This window comes from Rana temporaria, chromosome 9, assembly GCF_905171775.1.
Source record: "Rana temporaria chromosome 9, aRanTem1.1, whole genome shotgun sequence".
Classification (NCBI taxonomy): domain Eukaryota; kingdom Metazoa; phylum Chordata; class Amphibia; order Anura; family Ranidae; genus Rana; species Rana temporaria.
The window spans coordinates 37,223,193-37,248,675 of NC_053497.1; the positions used below are offsets into that span (position 1 = coordinate 37,223,193).

General features: G+C 44.4%; 1 protein-coding gene across 1 annotated transcript in view; it reads right to left on the bottom strand.

Moving 5' to 3' along the window:
* Positions 1 to 25,483, bottom strand: part of LOC120913318 (cytochrome P450 2F2-like) — a 37,880-nt gene that overhangs the window by 11,238 nt on the left and 1,159 nt on the right. The window contains exons 2-7 of the mRNA XM_040323186.1: positions 14,805 to 14,967; positions 12,678 to 12,827; positions 10,996 to 11,156; positions 8,634 to 8,810; positions 6,505 to 6,646; positions 2,524 to 2,711 (exon numbers count right to left, since the gene is read on the bottom strand). Coding sequence (XP_040179120.1) covers positions 2,524 to 2,711; positions 6,505 to 6,646; positions 8,634 to 8,810; positions 10,996 to 11,156; positions 12,678 to 12,827; positions 14,805 to 14,967 — 981 coding nt within the window. The remainder of the gene's footprint in view (positions 1 to 2,523; positions 2,712 to 6,504; positions 6,647 to 8,633; positions 8,811 to 10,995; positions 11,157 to 12,677; positions 12,828 to 14,804; positions 14,968 to 25,483) is intronic.

Below are 25,483 nucleotides of genomic sequence, written 5' to 3' on the forward strand. Positions count from 1 at the left end.
GATCTGCGATTTTTATCGGAACTGAGATATTGCGGAGGACAAATTGAACACTTTTTTGGGACCATTGACATTTATACAGCGATCAGTGCTATAAATAGCCACTGATTACTGTATAAATGTCACTGGCAGGGAAGGTGTTAACACTAGGAGGAGGAGAGAGATTGTTGTCCCTACTTGATAGGAACACACGATCTGACAATAACAATCTGTGTCTATTGAACCTGTGGTCGAATGTGCCTAACCTTAACTCTATTAGTCCAAGATTATTCGACATAGAGAGAAAAGATTTGACATTATATAGACAGTGTTGGGGTAGACCATTCGACATGAAAGACGAAGATTCTACGAAGTAGTGAAAAACATACAAACGTCGAATCTGTCATTGAAGGCTTATGGTGTCTGTCGAAAGCTCTAAGAAGATTCGACAAGCAGCTAAACTGTACGACGCCGCAATCCTACATTTCCAGTCAAATGCTCGGCCCATAGGCTATAGAAGAATTCTAATGTTGGTTGACTAGTAATAATAATTCATAAATATAATTATTACTAGTGTCATACAACATTAGAATTCTACTATAGCTTGTAGGCGGAACATTCAACCGGAAATGTATTGCGGCGTCGTACAGTTTAGCTGCTCTGTCGAATCTTCTTAGAACATTCAACAGACACCATAAGCCTTCAATTGACACATTCAACCTTAATTCAGATTTTCGGACGAATGTATTTTTTAACAAAACAAAATAAATAAAAATGAATTTCAGGAGTAAATAAATGTATTTATTTTTCGGATGAAAACGAAATTCCGAAACAAAATATTTCAGTGTGCACATGTCTAGCCATTACTCCCTGGTCCCAGAAGTACTTACCTTCATTGATCCTGAGCTGTCAGGGCTTTCACAGCCGGTCCAGGGATCTGAACTTTGCTCTTCTCTCTCTTGCATTAGGGTGTGCACCCCCAAAGCTCAAACACGCATGCGCAGTAGAGCAGTGGACAGTGTCAGTAGGGATGAGATTGGTGTCAATAGTTTTTTCATTTTTATTATTTTATTTTGTTGTAATTTAAAAAAAAAAAATGATAATATTATTATTTTTTTTATTATTTTTTATAATTGGTTAGGAGCCCCATTGAGGGGCTTTGGTGAAATAGAAGAGAAAGGGACTGAGGACATAGATTCCCCAGTCCTTTTCTCTGTAGCCTTACCTGCCACAGGGGGGTAGGGGTGTTCGGCAGGGGAAATCTGAATCGCACAGGGTGATTAGAGTGTGCCCAGTCACACCCAGCACACCCTGTGCGCACACCTATGCTAATTAACCTGTATGGAAAAGGAAGAGATGTTGGCAGGAAGTATGGAGAGGGAACAAAGGACTTGAACACATTCATGTGCTGAACACAAATGTAATAGTTTTTTTTAGGACTCCAAAAAGCAAGGAGCAGTCTAGAGAGATGACCCCATCACCAAGAACAGCCAAATTAAGTAACTGTTTAGTGTATACCTATTGCATACATTGTCCATGCTCATTAGCTATGGAGGGTAGATAGCTTGTGCATGTGTATATTGTATGCATATGTTGTAATACTTTATATGTCTTGTTGTCAGGGAAATGGCCGTGGAAGTACTGGCAATCTTGCCAGTAGAAGAAATGGCCAAAGGCTGTGTCAGGGAAATGGCTGTGGAAGTACTGGCAATCTTGCCAGTAGAAGAAATGGCCGCCAGAGGCACATCATGTGACAGGTGGATCCCCCTGCTGGCCTATAAAAGGCTGCCACTGTCTGACCCAAATTGCTGGATTGTCGTCAGCTTCCTGTGTTCCTGTGTCTGTTTACCTTGTGACTCCTGGCTTGACCTCTACTTTTGGCTTGACCTGTGATCCCGATTATCTTCTCGCTCTGACCTTGGCTTGGCTGACTATTCTTCGATCCACTGCCCACTGTTTATGACCTGGCTTGCTCCTGTGAGGGGAGCGCTGCACTTAGCCGCAAGGGGCGCACTCTCTGCTACTCGGCCTCACATCAGAGACTTGACACTTGTATTGTTTTCCTAAAATTGTACATAGTTTGTAGGTACTTCATTTTTGCTTGGTAAAGCAAAGCACATTAAAGTGGTTGTAAACTCTGTACTACCACTTTTGCCTAAATGTGGATACCGTGAGTATCTCATAAACTTGCACCATTTAGAAGATATTCACTGTATTTGCATGTGCTGACGTTATCGGCACATGCACACTGAAGAAATGGTTCACTCATGACATTTCTTCAGTTGCTGTGCCGTGATCAGCGTCATCGTGGCTCCAGCCAATCACAGGGCCGTAGCCCGAAAACCCCGGAAATAACTCATGGAGACATGTAGCAGGTCACAGATGCATACTGGCTCATTATGCCTTTGCCTTGCCGATTGCTTTATTTTTTTTTTTGAGTGACAGTTTGCAACTACTTCAATACACTACAGAGGTTTTAATGCTTCCTTGCTTTTACTGCAAAGTAACCCTAAAAGACAAAGCAAGACAAAGCAAAACAACAAATACCTCAGGCAGGTCGTAGCCACGGAATGTGATGTCCCGGGTGACAGTATGAGGAACACTCATGGGCACTATGTCTGCATATCTCTGGATTTCATAAATTACTGCTTCAGTGTAGGGCATCTTGCTGCGATCATCTATGCATGGACCTCTATCTCGACCAATCACACGGTCTATTTCCTCTTGAACTTTCTCTGATGAGAAAATTGATTGCTGAAATTATAAACCATTCTTTGGAAATGTATCCCACGTGAGTATTGGAATAAAAGTCAGAGCATCTCTATAATATCTTCCACATAGGACAGGCCAGACAAGTGGCTAAATGACTTGACAGGGTTTGTGCGCACATTCCTGTAAACTGACCAAGGTTAACTGAGCATATGCTGGACAAAACCAAAAGTGTTAATTCTCCGTTACAGAACTAACAGTGTACAGTCCCCCTGGTCACTGCTGTACTTACCTCAAGGGATGAAGTCCAGGGATTTGAAATTCACGCTCTTCCTCCTCTTCTTTGTGCAGCGCTTCCGGGACGTGCCAGAGTGATTGTAATTGTTCAGCACCTGCTCAGTGAACCGCTCTCGACCATCCTGGAAGGGCTGCACAGAGAAGAGGAAGAAGAGCTGGGATTTCAGATCCTCAGACCGTTGGAGCAGCTTGGGCACTGACAGGGCAGCTTTCCTGGAGGTACGTACATAGAGTGACCACATTTCCAAACTACCATTCAGGGACACCCTCCCTTCCCAAAAATCAACATGTGCTATAACGAATCACAGCACAGTGATTGGACACAAGAGGCGGGATTTATAATTTCTCCAATCACAAGCAGGGGCGGGATTGTTCTCCTCCAGGCATTCCCGGCCAGGACAAGTACTGTCAGTGAGTAAGGCGGTGATGTGGCAGCCTTTTTTGGAGGCATCAGATTGGCCCGAGGCGGGAGGGGGGGGGGTGGCTGTGTCAGTTTCATTCCAGGACACTGTATTGTCCTGGAATGAATGTGCCCGGGACAGACCTGCAAAATGTGGGACTGTCCCGGGCAATCCGGGACACGTGGTCACCCTATACGTACAGCACCTAGTACAGCCCCTAAGAGGGGCTATGATATTGCTTGTTCAGACTGCCATTCCCATATGTTCTTGCAGATATCCAGCTACCAGTGGGAGACTGTTCCAGGAAGATGACAAAGCAGACACTCTGTGTAGTGTAATGGTATCAGCCAAGTGATCAGACCAGCGGTGATATGCAATTTCTACTTTACTAAACAATGAAGGTCAACAAAACAGTGCATGGGGAAACAGGAACAAAATAAATGAGAACACTTTTACAAATAGCCACTAGATGGCAGTAGAGTTCCTGAGTTCAGAAAATAAGATAATGTGGGTTATTTACGAAAGGCAACTCCACTTTGCACTACTTGGAAGTGCAGTTGCTTTAAATCTGAGGGGTAGATCTGAAATGAGGGGAAGCTCTGCTGATTTCATTATCCAATCATGTGCAAAGTAGTATTTGCCTTTAGTAAATAACCCCCAATGTCTCACATGTCCACCTTATGAGGGAAGGTTCTGGAAAGCTCATGGTTTGGTGCATCGACAGGTGGCACAGGCTTCACACTGGCACTGCTGTTGTCTTCGGTCAGGAGGTTCTGGTGGATGAAGATAGGGCCACTCTACTGCATGGACAGCTTCTCCACATGGACCTTAGCAAAGTCCTCTCCAGTGACTGGGGTTAGATAGATAGATGCATGCTCTTGTGCTCACTGCTGGTGGCCCACACAGACTTAATGGGGGAGAACCCAACACCTGGTGACAGCTCACTTGCCCAATTAATGCTGTCCCATCAGGCAGGGTTTCTCTGAGCACAGGAAGCAGGGAGGAGCCGGAATTTGTATCCCCTGGGAGTGACCAAGAGCTCAGGGGATGCTGGGAACCCAGAAGATTGTGGGAGTTTGGATTAAAGGGATTGCACTTGACTGTGTATAAAGGGGCACTCTGCCACATCTGTAATGATAAACCTTCTTCCCCTCCTCAACAAGTATGTATGATGGATGACTGTACGAATGATGCAGTATCCTACTGTTTTTAGAATCCTTAGTCAAGATGGCTGACCAAATCTTGAGGGACTTCAGAACCCAATAGGATTGCAGACCTCCCAGTGATGGCTGGCTGGAGCCCATAGCAGGAGGCAATTAGTCTTAAAAATAGGCTCCTACCAGCCTGAAGAAATGGCACAGTGCCATCTTCAGGCTGGAGGATATACTGAAGCCTCCACCTGCCTACAAGTTTAAATCAGATAAATACCTTTTAAATGCATAAAACAAAAGGTGTCCAAAGTCTTAGTTTGTTATTTAAAAAAAAAACAGTCATAGCCAAAGTAGAAAAAGCCTGTCTCCTACCAGAAAACTGCAGAGAAGGATTATTTCTCTCTTAATAGAAGCAGCCGTTGCTTTGCAGAGGTCTGGCACGCCCACTGCTAAGTTAGACAGACCCATAGAACTTCAAACAGCAAAGATCATGCTCCCTACTCATTCGAATGACAACTTAGCAGGGGTGTGTGTCATACCTGGTCAAAGAGCCCACTGCTTTTACACAGACTGATGGTCATTCTCTGCAGCATGCCTCTTTTAGTCATGCTGTGGCTGCCTTCCAGAGAATTTTTCTGCCACCATGGGCATATTTTAAAGTCCTATACCAGATTCATAAAAGTAGTTTCATAAATTCCAAATACCACCATATTGGTGATGAGAAAAGTGTAGGTACCTAAGACCTTATTAGTGTTGGAGTAATTGTACCCCAGACAAAATTCTGAGACCTTTTGCAACACATTCATATATGCCTTACCGACACTTACATGAATCTTTACAAAATTGCTCTATTTGTTGCACGGACAGTAGGTAGATTTCCAAAGAATGTCTATGACAAGCTATGAATTCCAGGGCTTTTGTTTTGATACACCTTCAAAGTATTTAGCTAATTAGTTTTGATGCATCTGCATTGTATTTAGTTAATTCAAACTAAAAGTTCAGTTGGGTTTAAAAATAAATGTATTTACACCTGCCTTGCTTCATTGCAAGAACTATTTGCATCTGTCTAAAGCCTTATACACACAATCGGACTTCCATCGGCCGTGAACTTGTTCTGCACACACGGTAGGACTTTTTCAGCCAACTTTCACCAAATCACATGTTTTTTCAGCTCTTTACCGCCACCCTGTGTGCAACTTCTGCTATTGTTGTCTGATCTTTAGCATGGGTTCGGAGCATGCGTGTTTGTACTTTGGACTTTAGTCCGATGGACTTGTGTACACACGATCGGATTAGCCGTCGTAGGAGATTTGTTGACGGAAAGTTTGTCTGTTTGCACAGCGAACATTTTTCCAATTAAAAAAAACAAAAAGTTTGTCCGATGGAGCGTACACATGGTCGGATTGTCTGATCAAACAGGTTCATCGGACATTTGTTGTCAAAAAGTCTGATCGTGTGTATCGGCCTTTAGACTACAAAAAGAGCAATTTGTAATGTTTGTTTGGATACTACCAGGGCTCAAGTGCTGCGGGAATGCGTGGTAACGGAGTCCCTGCACTTTTTTCACAGCAGGAACTCAGTTCCCTTTGCAGGACTAGAGCAGCCGAGAGAAGCCGAGCCGCCCGAGCCAATCCTTCACTAAGCGGCGATGCCCAGCTCGAGTCACTGTCAGGAGCAGGCGAACCATAGTAATCCTTTATGTTACTAGCCGCTTCCTGTATATGGATTCATCGGGTAGTGTGCGGGTATTCCGTCACTTCCTCGATGCCGCAATGTCTCCTGGGAGCTTTTGTCATTTTTCCCAGGAGGCATTGCGTAGGTCTGCCGCGAGTTATCGCGGGATTTAGAAAGAACTTGCTTCTTTCTAAATCCCGCGATGGGGGGAGTGGGGAAGTGGATCTTGGGTGGGAGTTCCCACACTTTTTTCCACAGGACTTGACCCCTGGATACTACAATTACAGTACAATTACCTCTCACTTCTGGGTGCTTCAGCATGATCAGAAAACCATATCTCAAGGTAGACCCCACTGTTTCTGTACCAGCAAAGAACACATTCACTGTAGTTTTCAACATTGTCTCATAGTTGAAATGACTATTTGGGTTTTTCTTTTCCTAAAGAAAAAAAAAAAAAAGAATAACTAGACCAAAAAAAGTATAACTGTAGGCATTTTTTAAAGTTTTCAAATATAGAAGAGTTAAAACTCCTGTGAGTTTTTGGTGCCGTCTATAGTGTGTAGAAATGAGCTCAGGCCCGTTTGGATGCTCCTCCAAACTCTCAAGACTGAGCCCAAAAGGAAGCTGCCACCTGTAATAGACAAATCGTCTTTATTTGAGACATTCCCTGCCCCACAGTCCCTTGTATATGTGTGGGGTGGGGAATACCCCAGCCACAGATTTGGGCTACAGCTTCCTGGAGGGCTCAGCCACATAGGTCCAGAAGAGTATTCAACCACGCCCAAGTTCATCACTAATAGTATGTGCCTTTGGGTAGACTTATTCTCGCCTCCTGTTTTAAATACACAACAGGAAGTCAGAAGGAATATCTCCAAAGTAAGTGGACATAACCTAGTGTAAGGTGACCAGATTTTTAAAATGAAATCCGGGGACATTTTTTTTTTTTACTAGTAATGGCAGCAATCAGCGACTCTCTGACTGTCGCAGCCCGCCTCACAACCTCTCAAGTCCCTTCTCCCCGCGGACCCCGGCTACTACTGGATGGGGTGCGGAGGAAGATCACTTTGCCAGGGAAGGCAAGGAGATAAGCAGGCAGGCGGCTGGCCGGGACTTGAACCAAGGCAGAAGAACTGAATGGGCATGCACCCAAAACTGAAGAAATATTCCCTCCGCTCCAACCAGCACATGATCATCAGAAAGGGGCACAGATAATGGAAACAAAATACACCCCCTAAGTTAGTAGGTGCGCTGACTGTAGGGGTGCAACGGATAAAAAGGAGTCACGGATCGGATCATTTTCGGATCAGTAAAAAAAAAAAAAAAAACACAAGACAAACAAAAGTTTTGTCTTTTTACATTTTTATTAATATTTTTTTTTTTACTACCAATAGCGGCGATCAGTGATTTTTTTCATGACCGTGACATTATGGCGGACACATCGGACAATTTTGACACATTTTTGGGACCATTACAGTGGGAAAAATGGCAATTACAGTGTTACTGTTTTACTAGTGTGGGGGCAATATTAAAAGTCATAGCCAACATTGCCCCCACACTAGTAAACAGTAACACTGTGTGTATAGCCATTTTCCCCCTGTAATAGCCATTAGCCAACTCACTGTACTGATGTACTCGGTCCGTCTCACTGTACTCAGGTTGCATGCAGAGTCAGCGCGCTCTTGTAGAATAGAAAAGATCCACGAGCAGAGGGAGGGGTGATGACGTCAGCACGCACTGCCGCCGAGTGTACCAAGATGGCCGACCGCTCCGGAGCTAGGCCGAAGCCGCGGTCTTTCCTAAGGCCGCGGTGCGTTCCGCGGATCGCATACTGTGCCGATCCGAACAGGTTGACCCGTTCGGATCGCGGATCGGGCACGATCCGTTGCACCCCTAACTGACTGTCTTTGAAATTGCCCCAGCCCCTGTTCAAATCCAATCCGGGGACAAAACTGGGGACAGACTTGGTTCGGGGACAGTATCCTCAATCCAGGGACTGTCCCCTGAAATCGGGGATGTCTGGTCACCCTAACCTAGTGTCCCCATTGGATGACTTCCCTTAACCACTTGTTTCGGTCACAAGGACAAACAAAGAGGATGAATGTCTACAGTGGGGATACAGACAACAATAAATACCTTCCCCACGCTAAACTACAAAATTACGTTTTGTCTTCAGATATACTTAGAGCATAGTAAGCATCTTGTTTAAATTGAAATATTAATCACATGTCAGGACATGTTGATCCAGGGAATATCCGATTGCCTCTCAGGGGATCAGGAAGGATTTTTGTTCCCCTGCTGTAGCCAATTGGTTCATGCTGTGCTGGGGATTTTGCCTTCCAACTGTGGGTAAAGGACTGTGTATATAAAATTGACATTCAGCAAGAACATTGTATTGTAAACCAAACTAAAAGGTCTAAATACACACCTGTTCAATCTTTATGAGAAAGCAGTCTACAAAATCACGTAGATTGTTTGGGTCCAGCGTCTCCTTGTTCATCCGAAGTCTCTTGGCCACAAAGGCTCCAAGCTTTACATAGTTTTTGTAAATCTTTTTGTGTGGGCCTGGAATATACCCCATGATTTTTGGAAACACGAAAAGTAGCTATAAGAAGAATGTAAGGATGAATGAGAAGGGGCATAAAAAAACGCATATTTCTTTATCAAGGAACTGTTAATATGTCACATGGGAATGCTTTTCATAACAGTGATTTAGAGAAAGACGTTGGTGCTGCACCTATCACCCAATCAGATAAAATTTATGTCATGGTAGAAAAAGACAGCTATCAGTTTATTGGATGAAACTGTCACTCCGTGTACAAACAAGCATTCCCTAAGCATTTCAAAAGCTTAGTTAAAAACTAGCGGTTTTTAGCTGCCTGGACTGTTTTTGCTTTTTTTTTTTGCACAGATGCTTAAAAAAAAATTTTTGGCCTGAAGATTACATAAACTCCCCAAAACATTATATATTTTCTGAAAGCAGACACCCTAGAGAATAAAATAGTGGTAGTTCAATTTTTTATGTCACACGATATTACCGAAAAGGTATAGGAAATTCAAAATTTGGGTAAAAAGTACACTAAACTTGTGTGTTTTTAAAAATATAAGAGATGAGGTTGCACCAAGTAAATAGATACCCAACATGTCAAACCTTAAATGTGTGTGTGCCTGTGGAATGGCGTCATTCTTTAGTACCCTATATTTTCCATAGGCAACACTTTAAAAGCCCTCTATAGGTCATTAGTTTAGTGTTACGGAGAAGATCTGGTGCTAGAAATAATACTCTCACTGCGGAGTACAATATCAAACACGTGTATTGCAATCAGTGTTTTAATGCATATGTGAGTATATGTGGGGGTCGGGGGCATCACGGGGGGGGGGGGGGGGCGACTTATGTGCTTGGGTGTAACTTTAATTTTTTACAATTAAAATAAATTAATTACTTAAAGGAGTTGTAAAGGAAAACAATTTTTTGCTGAAATGACTGTTTACAGGGCATAGAGACATAATAGTTAACTGATTCCTTTTAAAAATGATTAAAAATAGATAAAAATCAATCATATAATGTACCTACAGTTTCAGTTTCGTTTTTGCATGCTGTTTCCTGCTCTGTGATGTACAGAGACACAGAGCCAATACAGGGCAGTGATGGTTTGTAAAACAAAACTGATTGGTGTTGAGGGGTTTTAGACACACAGTAATCACACCTCCTTGATTAGTGACCACAGAGAGAAAGCTCCAATGACTTTTTTCATCAGGAAACAGACAACCAGGAAGTGTTCAGAACAGAGAAGGATTAGCGCAAAAACGAACAATGAGGACATGAAACCAGGACTGCAGTAAGGTAAAGGAAGCTATTCAGCTAAAAAAATGTTTTCCTTTAGTGACCCTTTAACTGATGATTTTTTGGAGACAGGTTCTCTTTTAATGAGACACCAAGGATCTCAAAGACTGGATATCTCCCCTGTACTCCACTGAATGTAATGCACAGTATAATGTGAACGGGGCTGTGTGAAAGCAATCGGATGGCAGCCACCGGGAATGTGTGTAAAGCTTTATTCTCCAAGTGCTGAATTAAGATCTTAAAATCTATGAAAAGCACTATTCAGTATGAATGGAGGATGGGCAGATAAATGAAACAATCGGGCCACTCCAGGCAATATCCTTGCGCAGAGGAAGTAAGCATAACATATTTTTTTAGGCTAGGAAAAAAAAGGAGCCTTTAGTATTACTTTAAAGCAGAGTTTCACCCAAAAGTGGAACTTCCGCTCATCGCATTCCTCCCCCCTCTGGTGCCACAATTGGCACCTTTCGGGGGGGGGGGGGAGGGGAGGGGAGAGGATACCAGGTATCCTTTCCCACTTCCGGGAGCCCGGGCCACACCCCTTGACGTTAGCGCAGGGCTCCCTTCTCCTCCCTCCCCCGGCCGCTGGGCCAGTAGGAGAGACCGCCGCCGGGTCTCTCCGACACCAGGCCAGCATGCGCAGTAGGGTTCCCAGCGTGAAGCCGAAAAGCTGCGGGTGCTGACATCGCTGGACTCCAGGACAGGTAAGTGTCCATTTATTAAATACCAGCAGCTGCAGTATGTGTAGCTGCTGGTTTAAAAAAAAAATAAAAATTGGGGGCGGAACACTGCTTTAAGTTCTTCAAAACATTTTCTCAATGCTACATGACTGTTTTGTAAATGCTTACTGAAAGTGATGCTCATTAGATTGTTACCAAGCTTATGGCAGTTTGTTTAATATCACATTTTATTATACATTTTATACATCATCCTATCAAACCCTCACCTGTCCCCATGTGGAGCTCATAAGGTGCCAACTGTTGTTTATCAAGTAAAGCAAATTCATAAATTCTTCATCTCTGTAGTCAAATCGGTCTCCAAACACTAGAGAACAGATTATGTTAGAGCCTGCCGAGCTGAATCCAAAAGTAGGGTCAAGGGGCTTACCTGAAAAATAAATATATGAAACTGGTTCAGAGTATGTAAACCCAACATTCCATATTCCTGATATGTGCCTGCTGTACCATGTACTTGTATGAAAAAGTATCCTGTTCTCTTTGTATTGCTTCCTTTGTATGAAATCCCTGTTGTTCCTGCCAATCACTCAGCTTTCCTGTTAAAGGCTGACCACACTAAGCAGGGGAACACACTGTGATCAGTTCTCTAGCTGTGGTAGAATCTCAACCTGCTCTTCTTCAATGATCAGACTTGTCCTGACACGCCATCACTGCACAGCCATTCACTGGGAACCTCAGCATGCTTGCTCCATGTCTTTATGGACCTTGCTTTGTGCACTGGTGCGCAGTCATGTTGGAACAGGTAGAGGCCATCCCCAAACTGTTCCCATAAAGTTGGGAACATGAAATTATACAAAATGTCTTGGTATGCTGATGCCTTAAAGTTCCCTTCACTGGAACTAAGGGGCCCAACCCCTGAAAAACAACCCCACACCATAATCCCCCCCCTCCACCAAATGATTTTGAGGGGTGGCCAAATACTTTTGGCAATATAGTGTGGATGAGCGAGTTTAGGGTGGAGGAATTTGACTGGCCTGCACAGAGTCCTGACCTTAACCAGATAGAACACCTTTGGGATGAATTAGAGAGAAGCCAGGTCTTATTGTCCAACATCAGTGCCTGACCTCTCAAATGCGCTTCTGGAAGAATGGTCAAACATTCCCATAGATACACTCATAAATCTTGTAGACAGCCTTCACAGAAGAGTTGAAGCTGTTATAGCTGCAAAGGGAGAGCCAACTCAATATTGAACCCTACGGACAAAGACTGGGATGCCATTAAAGTTCATGTGTGTGTGTAAAGGTAGGCGTCATAAATACTTTTGGCACTATAATATAAATGTCAGAGGTAGCTTGGACTGAGACTGCTCTCATAGGGTCTGAAAGTACTGGCACTTCACTGTCCTCAGCAGTGTCCTAGACTGTGAGCTTTGAGAACAGTGCCCTCCTGTACCATGCAGTGTTCTTGAGATTGCACTGGGTGCCAATAGCTGTGCAGTGGTGCAGGATAACCAGATGCCAAAAACTTGCCTCATGGTCCCCAGCTGTGAGACCTTGAACTGTTCAATATTTCTAGTTGCTTAATGAGAAGATTGTCCTCTCTCAGCCAATTGCTAACCTTTTTGGAATAACCTATGCCCTAACCCCCACCCCCGTTGCAAGTTCTATAAATCACAGAAAGACAACCCCTAATTTATTGGTGCCAGAGTGAATGGACTGCTGCTTGGGTAGATGGTGGCCTCTGTACTGTTTGGGGGAGAATCAGCTAAAGTCAGAAATCTTCTTCGGGCCTTCGTGGGGGTGGCTATGCCTGTTCAAATGCATTTTTCTCCAAATTTTACAGCCAGTAAAGCGTAATTAAAAGCTGTCCATCTATATATAAAGTTCCAGTTTCTGCATATTTTCTTTCTGGAAGAACATACTGTAGTGGTAAATGCCATTGCCTGCTTTACCTTCACTTTTTCGGAACTCTGCTATTAGATACTGGGCCTCCTCTTTCACCCTTTCCTCCAGGCTCCTCTTCCCCATTCCAAAATTCTTCAAAGTATGGATAGCAAAGCGTCGAAGCTGCCTCCATCTTTCTCCTGTCCCGTACACAATCCCTGAAGACAGAAATCACCAGCTATTAACATTACCGATGTAGATTTTTGCTTTAGAAAAGGAGAAACTTTATTTTACATTTATACATGTTTGTAATTTATAATAATATATTTTAAGAGAAACCATTATTGTTTTTGGTCATTTAAATGTAAACTGTTTACTTTATATAACATTTCTATATTTTATAAAGTTTATCTAAAAATTTATTTTTAAAAGAAACACTTATTTCAGGTTGCACAGTGACTGACCTAAGCTGGTCATATACTGCCCATAGGCATTGTTTTAAAAGTCTTTACATGTTATTATTTTAGAGTTAACCATGAATGATGGTGGCTTCCCAGCCACTTCCACTTGAAAGCCCATTGCCAACTGAACAAATTCAAGTCCTGGGCACTATAGCAGTGCTTTAGCAATGTGTTTAAAAACCTGGTCACTGGAAACAGTGGTTATAGACAATTGATTCAAATGAAACATTAAAAATGCAAAGTTCCTTTAAATAATGTCCCTATTGCATCTGTACTACAGTATAGTAAAACTAACATCTACAAAGAAAAAAAAATGACAGCTACCATCTGCCGGTAAATGACAGCTACCATCTGCTTTCTTTGCAAACAAAGCTTCCAGGGATTCCCTTCATCTATACCAGACCCTTATCTTAGATCAAGGTCTGGTATAATTGTTAATAGGGGACTTCATGCAAGTAAAAATAATGTTGTGGGGTTCCCCCTAAAATTACATTACAGATCCTTATCCTTTAATGAGGATCTGGTATTGATGTCAAAGGGAGACCCCATACAAGATTAGAAAGAAGATGTGGGACCCCCCAAACTTTACATTCGACTCTTTGCTTCTGGTATGGATTTTAGGGGGGGCATGCAAAAAAACAAGAAAAAAAATATAAGGTCCATACACAAAAATCCCTACCAGACCCTTATTCAAGCATGAAGGTCCCATTCCCTGAAAATGTGAGAACCAGCTCTCAAACATTTGTTGTCGGAAATTCTGACAACAAATCCGATGGAGCATACACACGGTTGGAATATCCAACCAAAAGCTCACATCGAACATTTGTTGTCGGAAATTCTGACCATGTGTACGCGGAATTAGATTCAAACTTTGAGCTGGCATGTGGCAAGTATGAAGACATATTTTATATACAGTATTGATGTTGGCTGAAAAATTTGTAAAGTTTTTGAAGGCAAGCATACATATACTGATAGCAATTTGATCCCTGATCCAATCTCAGGGCTAACCCATCCTGCCGTCTGATTCAAATTCATAAGGTGAGATATATAGATCAGACAAGGAAACTACATCTGCTCACCTTTTAGCTTGGTCCCAACAGGAAGGAGAAACCCTCCTCACTTTAGTTTTATTTACCATATGAAATCACAAAGCATACATTGATTGGTTCACATAATACAGATACACCCACTCTATCCTCATAGGTCAGTTCATATAGGGGTCTTTCCTATTCCATACTCTTCTCACAAGTACTTTCCATGCTCTTCTTGCAAATCCACGTGTCATAAAAAGTTCTCTCAGTAAGCAGACAAGGGGGGAGGGGTGACTTCCTCTTACAACCAAGTCCATAATTGTTCTTTGGAATGAGGAATTTAGGAGGGAGGGGGGACACGTAGTGAGTGAGGGGGATGGAGCTGCTTTTTTATTTTAATAGCTCTCTCTGTATGTCCATCCAAGTTGAAATATACTTTAAAAACGTATCTGACAAAACTTATCAAGGAAAATAATCAGTATTGATCATTCTCATACATACATATGCATATATAAAAATAAATATAAAAAAACAACAATATAGAAACAATATGAAAATATAAAAGACATTAAAACATTTTAGTGGTTCTAATAAAAGAATAAGCTCAACTTATCAAATAGAAATTTTATCTAGATCTATCACAATACTAAGGAAAGTTTTGGTGCATTTTCAAGGCATTGTCTTTAATTACTGGTTCACTTACCATTTCCCTTGCTGTACTGTTGGACTGCTGGAAAGTCTCCCCTCCCACTGAATTCTTCAGCATGGTCTATTAGAGCTTCCTTTAAAATCTCATATCCGCACATCACCACAGTGGGGCGAGAACCAAGATAAAAAGTGTACATGGGTCCATACGTTTTGCTAAGCTTTTAAAAATGAATATAGAAATGTAGTTAGATTTATAAACTGTTTATTGACTACTATTTTTTACAAATTAGTAGTACTGAAAGCCATGTCCTGTATGAGAACCATATACAGTTTTACATAGTTAGTCAGGTTGAGAAAAGACACAAGTCCATCTAGTTCAGCCAATAAAAGGAGAAAGACAGCCCTATACCCACAGTTGATCCAGAGGAAGGCGAAAAATCCAAACAAAGCATGATCCAAATTGCTCCAGCAGGGTAAAAAAATCCTTCCTGATCCCCCGAGAGGCAATCAGATATTCCCTGGATAAACTTTACCTGTAAGTGTTAGTATCCAGTTATATTGGGCCAAATTCTCAAAAGAGATACGCAGACTTAACTGCTGTTCAGCCTGCGTATCCCTGTGCCTAACTTTGGAAACGATTCTCAAAAGGCTTTTTCCAAAGTTAGGCAGAAAATCTGACATGTGTAAGACACTTACACGGTCAGATTTTAGGATGCAGTACCGCATCCGCCACTGGGGGCATTTCTCATTGAAATGCAGCTTTGCGTATGCAAATGAGGACTTAAGCAGATTTTCAAAGCATTTCAGCACTTTGATTTCTGCCTAAGTTCCGAATTTGCCGGCGCAAAACTAGGGCTGGTTTTATAATGTGGAAAGTTAGCCAAACCTTGTAAAGGCCCATTCCAGCGACGGCATTTGGTATGCATTCCTGAGGGAGAACTCCACGGCAATTTTTAAATTCAAAACCGGCATGGGTTCCCCCCCAGGAGCATACCAGGCCCTTAGGTCTGGTATGGGTTGTAAGGAGACCCCCCCACGCCGAAAAATCGACGTAGGGGGTCCCCCTACAATCCATACCAGACCCGTATCCAAAGCACGCTACCCGGCCGGTCAGGAATGGGAGTGGGGACGAGCGAGCGCCCCCCCCCTCCTGAGCCGTGCCAGGCCGCATGCCCTCAACATGGGGGGGTTGGGTGCTCTGGGGCAGGGGGGCGCACTGCGGGCCCCCCCACCCCAGAGCACCCTGTCCCCATGTCGATGAGGACAGGACCTCTTCCCGACAACCCTTGCCATTGGTTGTCGGGGTCTGCGGGCGGGGGCTTATCGGAATCTGGGAGTCCCCTTTAATAAGGGGGCCCCCAGATACCGGCCCCCCACCCTAAGTGAATGGATATGGGGTACATCGTACCCCTATCCATTCACCTGGAGGCAAAAAGTAAAATTTAGTAAACACACAACACAAGGCTTTTTAAAATAATTTATTATTCTGCTCCGGATGCCCCCCCTGTCTTCGTTATTAGCTCAATTAGCAGGGGGGGCTTCTTCTTCCACTCTCCGGGGGTCTTCCGCTCTCCGGGGGTCTTCTCCGCTCTCCGGGGGGGCTTCTCCGGACTCCGGGGGGCTTCTTCCATCTTCTCCCCTCTTCCGCTGTTGACTCGGCGAACCCCGGTTCTTCTGCAGCTCTCCGGTGCCTTCTTCTTCAGCGCTGGCTGCCTGCTATGTTTGTGTGTTAGCTCGATTTCAAACAGGCAGCCGGCGCGGTCTTCTGTGACGTCAGGGTCTTCTGGTCTTCTCCCCTCTTCCGATGTTGACTCGTCGCCTGTTGTCGCTGTAATGATGGAAGCGCGCCTTGCATCACATTTATATAGGCATCACCGTCCCATCATGCTCCGGCAGGTACCCACGTGGTGGGTGCACGTGGGTAGGCACCCACCACGTGGGTACCTACCGGAGCATGATGGGACGGTGATGCCTATATAAATGTGATGCAAGGCGCGCTTCCATCATTACAGCGACAACAGGCGACGAGTCAACATCGGAAGAACAGAAGACAAGACCCTGACGTCACAGAAGACCGCGCCGGCTGCCTGTTTGAAATCGAGCTAACACACAAACATAGCAGGCAGCCAGCGATGAAGAAGAAGGCACCGGACATCTGCAGAAGAACCGGGGTTCGCCGAGTCAACAGCGGAAGAGGGGAGAAGATGGAAGAAGCCCCCCGGAGTCCGGAGAAGCCCCCCCCGGAGAGCGGAGAAGACCCCCGGAGAGCGGAAGACCCCCGGAGAGCGGAAGACCCCCGGAGAGTGGAAGAAGAAGCCCCCCTGCTAATTGAGCTAATAACGAAGACAGGGGGGGCATCCGGAGCAGAATAATAAATTATTTTAAAAAGCCTTGTGTTGTGTGTTTACTAAATTTTACTTTTTGCCTCCAGGTGAATGGATAGGGGTACGATGTACCCCATATCCATTCACTTAGGGTGGGGGGCCGGTATCTGGGGGCCCCCTTATTAAAGGGGACTCCCAGATTCCGATAAGCCCCCGCCCGCAGACCCCGACAACCAATGGCAAGGGTTGTCAGGAAGAGGTCCTGTCCTCATCGACATGGGGACAGGGTGCTCTGGGGTGGGGGGGCCCGCAGTGCGCCCCCCTGCCCCAGAGCACCCAACCCCCCCATGTTGAGGGCATGCGGCCTGGCACGGCTCAGGAGGGGGGGGGCGCTCGCTCGTCCCCACTCCCATTCCTAACCGGCCGGGTAGCGTGCTTTGGATACGGGTCTGGTATGGATTGTAGGGGGACCCCCTATGTCAATTTTTCGGCGTGGGGGGGTCTCCTTACAACCCATACCAGACCTAAGGGCCTGGTATGCTCCTGGGGGGGGAACCCATGCCGTTTTTTTCTTTGAAAATTGGCATGGAGTTCTCCCTCTCAGGAATGCATGCTGAGCGACGCTGACATTTTGTTTTAAATTATTTGTTTTCCCAGCGCGTCTTTTTTTTTCACCCGTCGCAACTTTAGTGTCCCGTCGAAATTCTCAAAGCCGACCGGCGTTAATTACGTTCGCGCGCTGCACGTCGGGAAAATTACGTCACACGCATGCGCAGTACGGCCGGCGCGGGAGCGCGCCTCATTTAAATTTTAAACGCCCCCAGGAGAGGAGGACCGCCTTACGACGGCGGCACTTAAGTTACACAGCGTGTAATTTCTACCTAAGTGCTTTGACGATCAGGCACTTAGGTAGAAATTTTAAGTCAGTGTAACTTAACTGCTGAAATTTAAGTTACGCAGACTTTTTGAGAATTTGGCCCATTATGTTCATTTAGAAAATAATCCAAGCGTTTTTTTTAGAGCAAGCTACTGAGCTGGCCAGAACCAGCTCTTGAGGAAGTCTATTCCACATTTCCACAGTTCTTTCTGTGAAGAAAACTTTCTGTATTTGGAGATTAAATCTCCTTTCGTCTAGACGTAAAGAGTGCCCCCTTGTCTTCTGTGATGACCTTAAAGTGAATAACTCAACACCAAGTTCACTATATGGCCCACTTATGTATTTGTACATGTTGATCCTATCCCCCCTTATTCTCTTCTCAAGAGAGAAAAAATTCAGTTCCTCCAATCTTTCCTCATAGCTACAGTAAGCTCCTCTTTGCCTCTTTATTTATTCCAGATGGGGTCTTATTAATGCTTTGTACAGGGGCAAAATTATATCTCTCTTTCTGGAGTCCATACCTCTCTTAACAACAAGAAAGGACTTTGCTCACATTGGTTACTAAAGCTTGGCATTGCATGCCATTATTAAGATTATGATCTACCAAAACACCCAGATCCTTCTCCACCATTGATCCCCCCAGTTGTACTCCCTCTAGTATGTATGATGCATTGATTCTCTTACCCCGAGTGCATAACTTTACATTTATCTACATTAAACCTCATTTGCCACATAGTTGCCCAATTAAACAGAGCATTGAGGTTGGCTTGTAAATTGGAGACATTTTCCACTGTATAGCTTGGTGTCATCTGCAAATACTAAAATTGAACTTTTAATTCCAGACCCAATATCATTTATAAACATATTAAAAAGTAAGGGTCCTAACAGTGAACCCTGAGGTACACAACTGATAACCTCAGACCCTTCAGAGTAAGAATGATTAACCACTACTCTCTGAATTTGGTCTTTTAGACAGTTTTCTATCCATTTACAGACCTGTAGACTTTACCTTACACATGAGCCGTGTGTGCGGAACTGTATCGAACGCTTTTGCAAAATCCAAGTTTACCACATCCACAGCCACTCCTTTGTCTAAGGTTTTACTTACCTCTTCATAAAAATAAATCAGATTTGTTTGACAACTTCTGACTTTCACGGATCCATACTTTCTGTTATTGTTACTGTTGTTGCTTAAAATTTTTTTTTCCAGCAAGAACTCATCTATGTGGTCTTTTATTAAACTCCCCAGTATCTCCCCAACTATAGAAGTTAAACTAACAGGTCCATAGTTACTTGGTAAAGACTTTGGTCCCTTTTTAAATATAGGCACCACATTCACCCTACGCCAATCCAGTGGTACCATTCCAGTTATTAGCGAGTCCCTTTGAAATAACAGATCTCAATTCTTTTAAGATCCGTGGGTGTACCATCTGGTCCATGTGCTTTATTTCACATTCATATTTCTGAACCATGTTACTTTTGAGCCATTGTGGATAATTTGGGGCTGTGTCAATATTACCCCGTTATGGACATAAGCTTCCCCATGCTCCTTTGTAAACACAAAGCTGAAATATATATGTAGCGCTACCCCCGAAGGAGCCGCTGTTTGATTTGGGATCGGCCTATTAAGTTACCCTGGCGTTCTCTAGGGGTGCAATTGTAGAGACAAACAGTGAGCGAAGGTCCAGACAGTGAATAAAGGGTTTTTCCAATGCTTTATTTTCCAGGCCAACACGGCCAACATGAACATCAATTGGGAAGGACAAAGTTGATGAATAGAGAGAGAGAGGAAGAACCTTGCAGTATCAGGCCTGGATATTAAATAGAGCAGTCAGTACTGCTCTGCGTAGTACCAATTTGTAACTCGTCGCCACTCCAACTGAGTGGGTAAAGTGCCCCCAGACAGACCTCTCTTTACAGGCCTGGCAGCCGAGACGCCACTTAGGCCCCGTACACACGTCCGAGAAACTCGACGGGCAAAACACATCGTTTTGCTCGTCAAGTTCCTTGTGAAGCCACCGAGGATCTCGGCGAGCCAAGTTTCCTCATTGACTAACGAGGAAATAGAGAACATGTTCTCTATTTGGCCCGACGAGATCCTTGTCGGTTTCCTCGGCCAAAAGTGTACAGACGACCGGGTTTCTCGGCAGAATACAGCTCTGATCGAGTTTCTGGCTGAATTCTGCCGAGAAACTCGGTCGTGTGTACGGGGCCTTAAGATTTCTGGGAGGAACAGGCCTCTCTCACAGACCCGGCTCGGGCCTCTGCCTCAGGCCAATTACAGTAACTGAGCTAGATAGATAGATGGAGCGAATCCTCCCAGTAGATTTCTGCAGCGGTCACCAGATGAAAGCAAACATACCTGTCAGTACTCTGGTCACCGGATCCCCAATTGGTTTGTTCAGGCTCTGTTGGACGACCTGCCTCCGGGTCCCCCTCAAACCGACTCCCCAATTGAATGGCACCCAGCCTGGGACCCTTTCAGTGGAATCGGGAACCCAGCAAGTCGCTGGGGTCCCCTGGTACCTCCGGGTGAGGTCCCAAGTAGTCTGCAATCATGGCCAGGTGGGCCACGCCGGCGGGGTCCATGGATGCGCGCACCCTGAAGGTGGATGCTGCACCTGGAATGGGGACCCCGCAAAGATTTTAGAGGTAAAAACACCTCTGATTGGCTGCTGGAGAAACTTACTCTGCCAGAATCCCTCTGGCGCCAACTGCTGGCCAGGGATGATATTGCATCCCTGGACCACAGACTGACCCAGTGGACATTTATGGAATGACAGAAGTCCCAAAATTTGACCAAATAGTGAATGGGAGCAAGGTAACTCTCCCATTCCCCACTAACTTTAGCGTAGTGCCCATACTGAAAGTAAGGGGGCGCTACATATATTTAATACATTTGCCTTCTCTTTGTCCCCAGAGACCCACTCTATATTATTTTGTAAAAGGCCTTCATGCTCAGACCTGACCTTTTTAAGATTTGTGAATTTTATTTTGGTGTTTGTCCCGAATATTTTGTTTGTATTTGAATTCTAGGATAAAACGAACTAATCTTAAAACTGCTCCCTCCCCTATCTTAACACCTATTGTAACTACTCTGTGGAAAAAAATACCTGTATACTTACCTATTTTCAGGCCGCTCGGCCTGTCCAGTCACGTGATCTCCCCTGTGTCAGCCAGCACCGACTGCAGGGGAGAGCACTCAACAATAGCTTGAATGCCTGAGAGTGGTGAAGTAACCTATAGACTCTAATGTGGGCCATCCCTTGTTGGTGCTCCCTCCATTCCCCTGAAGTCACCCCTGGCTGGCACACGGTAGCTGGATCACATGACCGGACAGGAGCGGGATCAAAATAGGTAAGTATTTACATTTTTTTTTTGCACAGCTGCAGGTAAATGCATACGATTCAACAGTGTTTATAAATACTGGGGTTAATTTACTACTAAAGGTAAATAGGCCGTTTTCTTTGCAAGGAAATTTTTCCTAGAGCTTAGTGACTGAGATGGACCAATCATGTGCAAGCAAAAATGCTGTCCCCCCCTCCTTGCATGTGATTGGATATTAATTACGAAAACTAAATTTCTTCACACTCATTAAAGGGGTTGTAAAGACAAAAATATTTTCCTCTTAAATTAAAGTCTGACAGTAGCTGATAAAGTAAAAAGTAATGTTTTGCATTATAACTAGTTTGATACCTGTTGAAATCGAGCTGTTTTATTCACCTCCGTCACTCCTGAATCATTATTCTCACTGACTTCCTGGTTTGCGGTGCGCATTCATTCTTGCTACATCACGGCCTAATGGGAACTACAGTTCCCATTAGGCTTAGCCTCCATGCCTGTGAGGGATAAGAGAGCATCTTCACGCAGGGCTGTAGTCATAGGGAGGGGGTGAGCACATTCTGCTTTCCACCATGCAAAACGGCTCAGGTGCTGGTGGAAAGCAAGAAGAGGAGAGACAGGAAATGGCATTTTCAAACCTGGATTACTGTATTTTGGAGGTCAAAAGGAAAAACGAGGTAAGTGATATTTAAATGCTCTAGCTTACAGCAATCAATTGATCAAATAAAAAACGAACCTTTAGTGTTCCTTTAAGCTCTGGGGAAAACTACACACATCTTATGTATTTTTTAAGTTTGTTGAACGTTTGTAGTATGTGCAGTGTCTACAGCTACTTATTAACCATTTGTCGACCATATAACCTACAGTAGATATAAGGTGGCAAGGCGGCTTTGCTGCCCCAGATCACGTACCTTGTATATAATCTGACACTTCAGGGTAGTGATTAATGCATTGATGCACTGTGATTAAACACAGATGTCGATCACAGGGTGCAGGCCAATGGATTACCACCGGCACCTGCTGATCGCCATGAATTTACACAGGACGCAAATGTCGGTTAAAGTAACTCTGTATCGCAAAAAATGGTCTGGTCATGAAGGGGGGGTAAATATTCCAGAGGTTAAGTGGTTAAAGTAGAGCCAAGGGCAATGGCTGTAATCAACTGCATTATGGCATAGCAACCAATCAGACTTCATCTTTTCCACATTTAATTACAAAAAGCATGGATCTGATCTGAAAAGTACCATAACCCTCTTCTTCAGTGGGCGGCCCTTTTTCAGATAAAAGTGGTCTCTGCAGCGGATTCACAGCAAGATCACTTTTATCAGCGGGAGAGGCCCCCCCCCGCCGCTCTCCAATGCCCTTTGCCGCTTACCAGCGGAGGTGATCACGTCATACCCCTGGCTTGGCATGGATACTAGTGAGGGGAAGATGGCCCCCACCCATCTCCATATCATTGCAGGGCGGAAGCGACGTCAAAACGTCACTTCTGCCCATAGCTCTTAAAGGGACATCTTGTTTTTCAAATTACATAAAAAAAATTTTTTATTGCATTTTAGTGTAAATATGAGAGCTGAGGTCTTTTTGTTTAACTTAGCTTGTTTAACCACTTCATGCAAAACAACATACCCATACGTCGGTACTTTGACGCTAAATACCAGTACCAGTAAATACTAAGTACCATAACCCCGGTATTTTCAGGAATGCTGTGCGTTTCTCTTTAGGATAAAAGTGGTCTCCACTGTGGATTCGCCACAAGATCATTTTTATCGGGAGAGGTAATCACCCCCCTCCCGCCACGATCCGGTCATCTCCGCCGATTACCTGACCCGCCGGTAGCGGCGGAGACGATCGCGTCCTCTCTTGTGGATGCCTGGCTGCTGACTATATGGAAGATGGCCCCCACTCGGTTTCATAGCATGGGAGGGCGGAAGCGACGTCAAAAGTCATTTCTTCCCATTTTGTTTTTCAAATTACATTAAAAAAAATATATATATATATATATATATATATATATATATATATATATATATTGCATTTTAGTGTAAATATGAGAGTTCAGGTATTTTTGTTTAACTTACCTTGTTTAACCACTTCATGCAAAACGACATACCCATACGTTGGTACTTTGACGTTAAATACCAGGGTTATACCAGCAGATAGCTGCCATAACCCTGGTATTTTCAGGAATGCTGTGCGTTTCTCTTTAGGATAAAGGTGGTCACCATGGCGGATTCACGACGAGATCACTTTTATCGGCAGCGAAAGAGGTGCCCACCCCCCTCCCGCCGCGATCTGGTCATCTCCGCCGCTTACCTGACCTGCCAGTAGCAGCGGAGATGGTCGCGTCCTCTCTTGTGGATGCCTGGCTGCTGACTATGGGGAAGATGGTCCCCACTCGGCTCCATAGCATGGGAGGGCGGAAGCGACATCAAAAGTCACTTCTGCCCATAGGTCTTAAAGAAAAAAAATGTAATTCTTTTTTTTCAAGTAACATTTCAATGTTTAAAGGGATATTTTGTAGACACTGGAGCCCTCCATGTGGTATTATGGAAGGTTATTCTCTCCCGCACTTCCTAATAAACTAGTTAGATACTTGTCGCCCATAAGTGGTAGCTTTCCACAAATGGAATAGACACCATCCCTGCTTTCCATAATACAGTTCATAAAGCGTTATAGTCTCAGGCAGAAAGAATGTACCAATTTACCCCAAATAATCTAAGCTTTCATTTACATTTTAGGGAGCCAGCCTACCGTAGACTACATTTAACATACATCTCAAATTCTAGAATTAAAGTGGTTCTAAAACCTTCTCTATCCAGCAGCCCCATTAATACTTACTTGAGCCCCATCGCGATCTAGCGATGGATTTTTTCGTCAGATATCCGATGAAGCTGACTTTCATCAGTCTTGCCTACACACCATCAGTCAAAAATCTGACCGTGCCAAAACGCGGTGACGTAAAACACTACAACGAGCCGAAAAAAATGAAGTTTAATGCTTCCGAGCATGCGTCGACTTGATTCTGAGCATGTGTGGATTTTTATCTGATGGAGTTCCACACAGACGATCGGATTTTTCTATCGGTTTTTTATCCATAGGAAAAATGTAAAACATGTTCTATTTTTTAACACCGATGGAAAAAAGATCGATGGTGCCCACACATGATCGGTTTGTCCGATGAAAACGGTCTGTTTTCATCGGACAAACCGTTCGTGTGTACACGGCTTTATGGTCGGATGACACAAAAATGTTATTATTTGGCCTCAACACCAATCTATATGTCTGGCGGAAATCCATTACAGCTTACCATCCAAATACCACCATTCCTCCAGTAAAGCATGGAGGTGGTTTTATCCTGCTATGGGGGGTTTCTCTGCAGCAGGGACTCAAATACTTGTCAGGCAATAAAAAAATGGATGGGGCAAAAAATGGATGGGGCAACTGCCAGAAAGTTGTCAATGGGAAGAAGGTCTACCTTCCAACATGACATTGACCGAGAGCACACAGCAAAAATGACCACAAAGTGGTTGAAGGAGAAAAAGGCGAATGTCCTTGCATGGCATAGTCAGAGCCCAGACTTAACCACTTGCCGCCCGCCAATGACAAATTGACGTCGGCAAAGTGGTTGTAGAATCCTGACTGGACGTCATATGACGTCCTCAGGATTCTGAGCCGCTGTGCGCCCCCCGGGGGCGCGCATCGCGGCGATCGTTGTTGCAGGGTGTCAGTCTGACACCCCGCAACACCGATCAAGGTAAAGAGTCTCTCACGGAGACTCTTTACCACGTGATCAGCCGTGTCCAATCACGGCTGATCACGATGTAAACAGGAAAAGCCGGTAATCGGCTTTTCCTCACTCGTGTCTGTCAGACGCGAGTAGAGGAGAGCCGATCGGCTGCTCCTGTGACAGGGGGGGGGTTTGTGCTGATCGATTATCAGTACAGCCCCCCCAAGGATGCCCACTGGACCACCAGGAATGCCCACTGGACCACCAGGGATGACCACTAGACCACCAGGGATTAAAAAAAAAAAAAAATATGCCACCCCACCATAGACCACCAGGGATGAGGAGGACACAAAAAATGGATGCCAATCAGTGCCGCAATGCATGCCAATCAGTGCCCACAATGGGCATCACTGATTGGCAGGCATTGTTTGGCACTGATTGGCATCCATTAGTACAACACA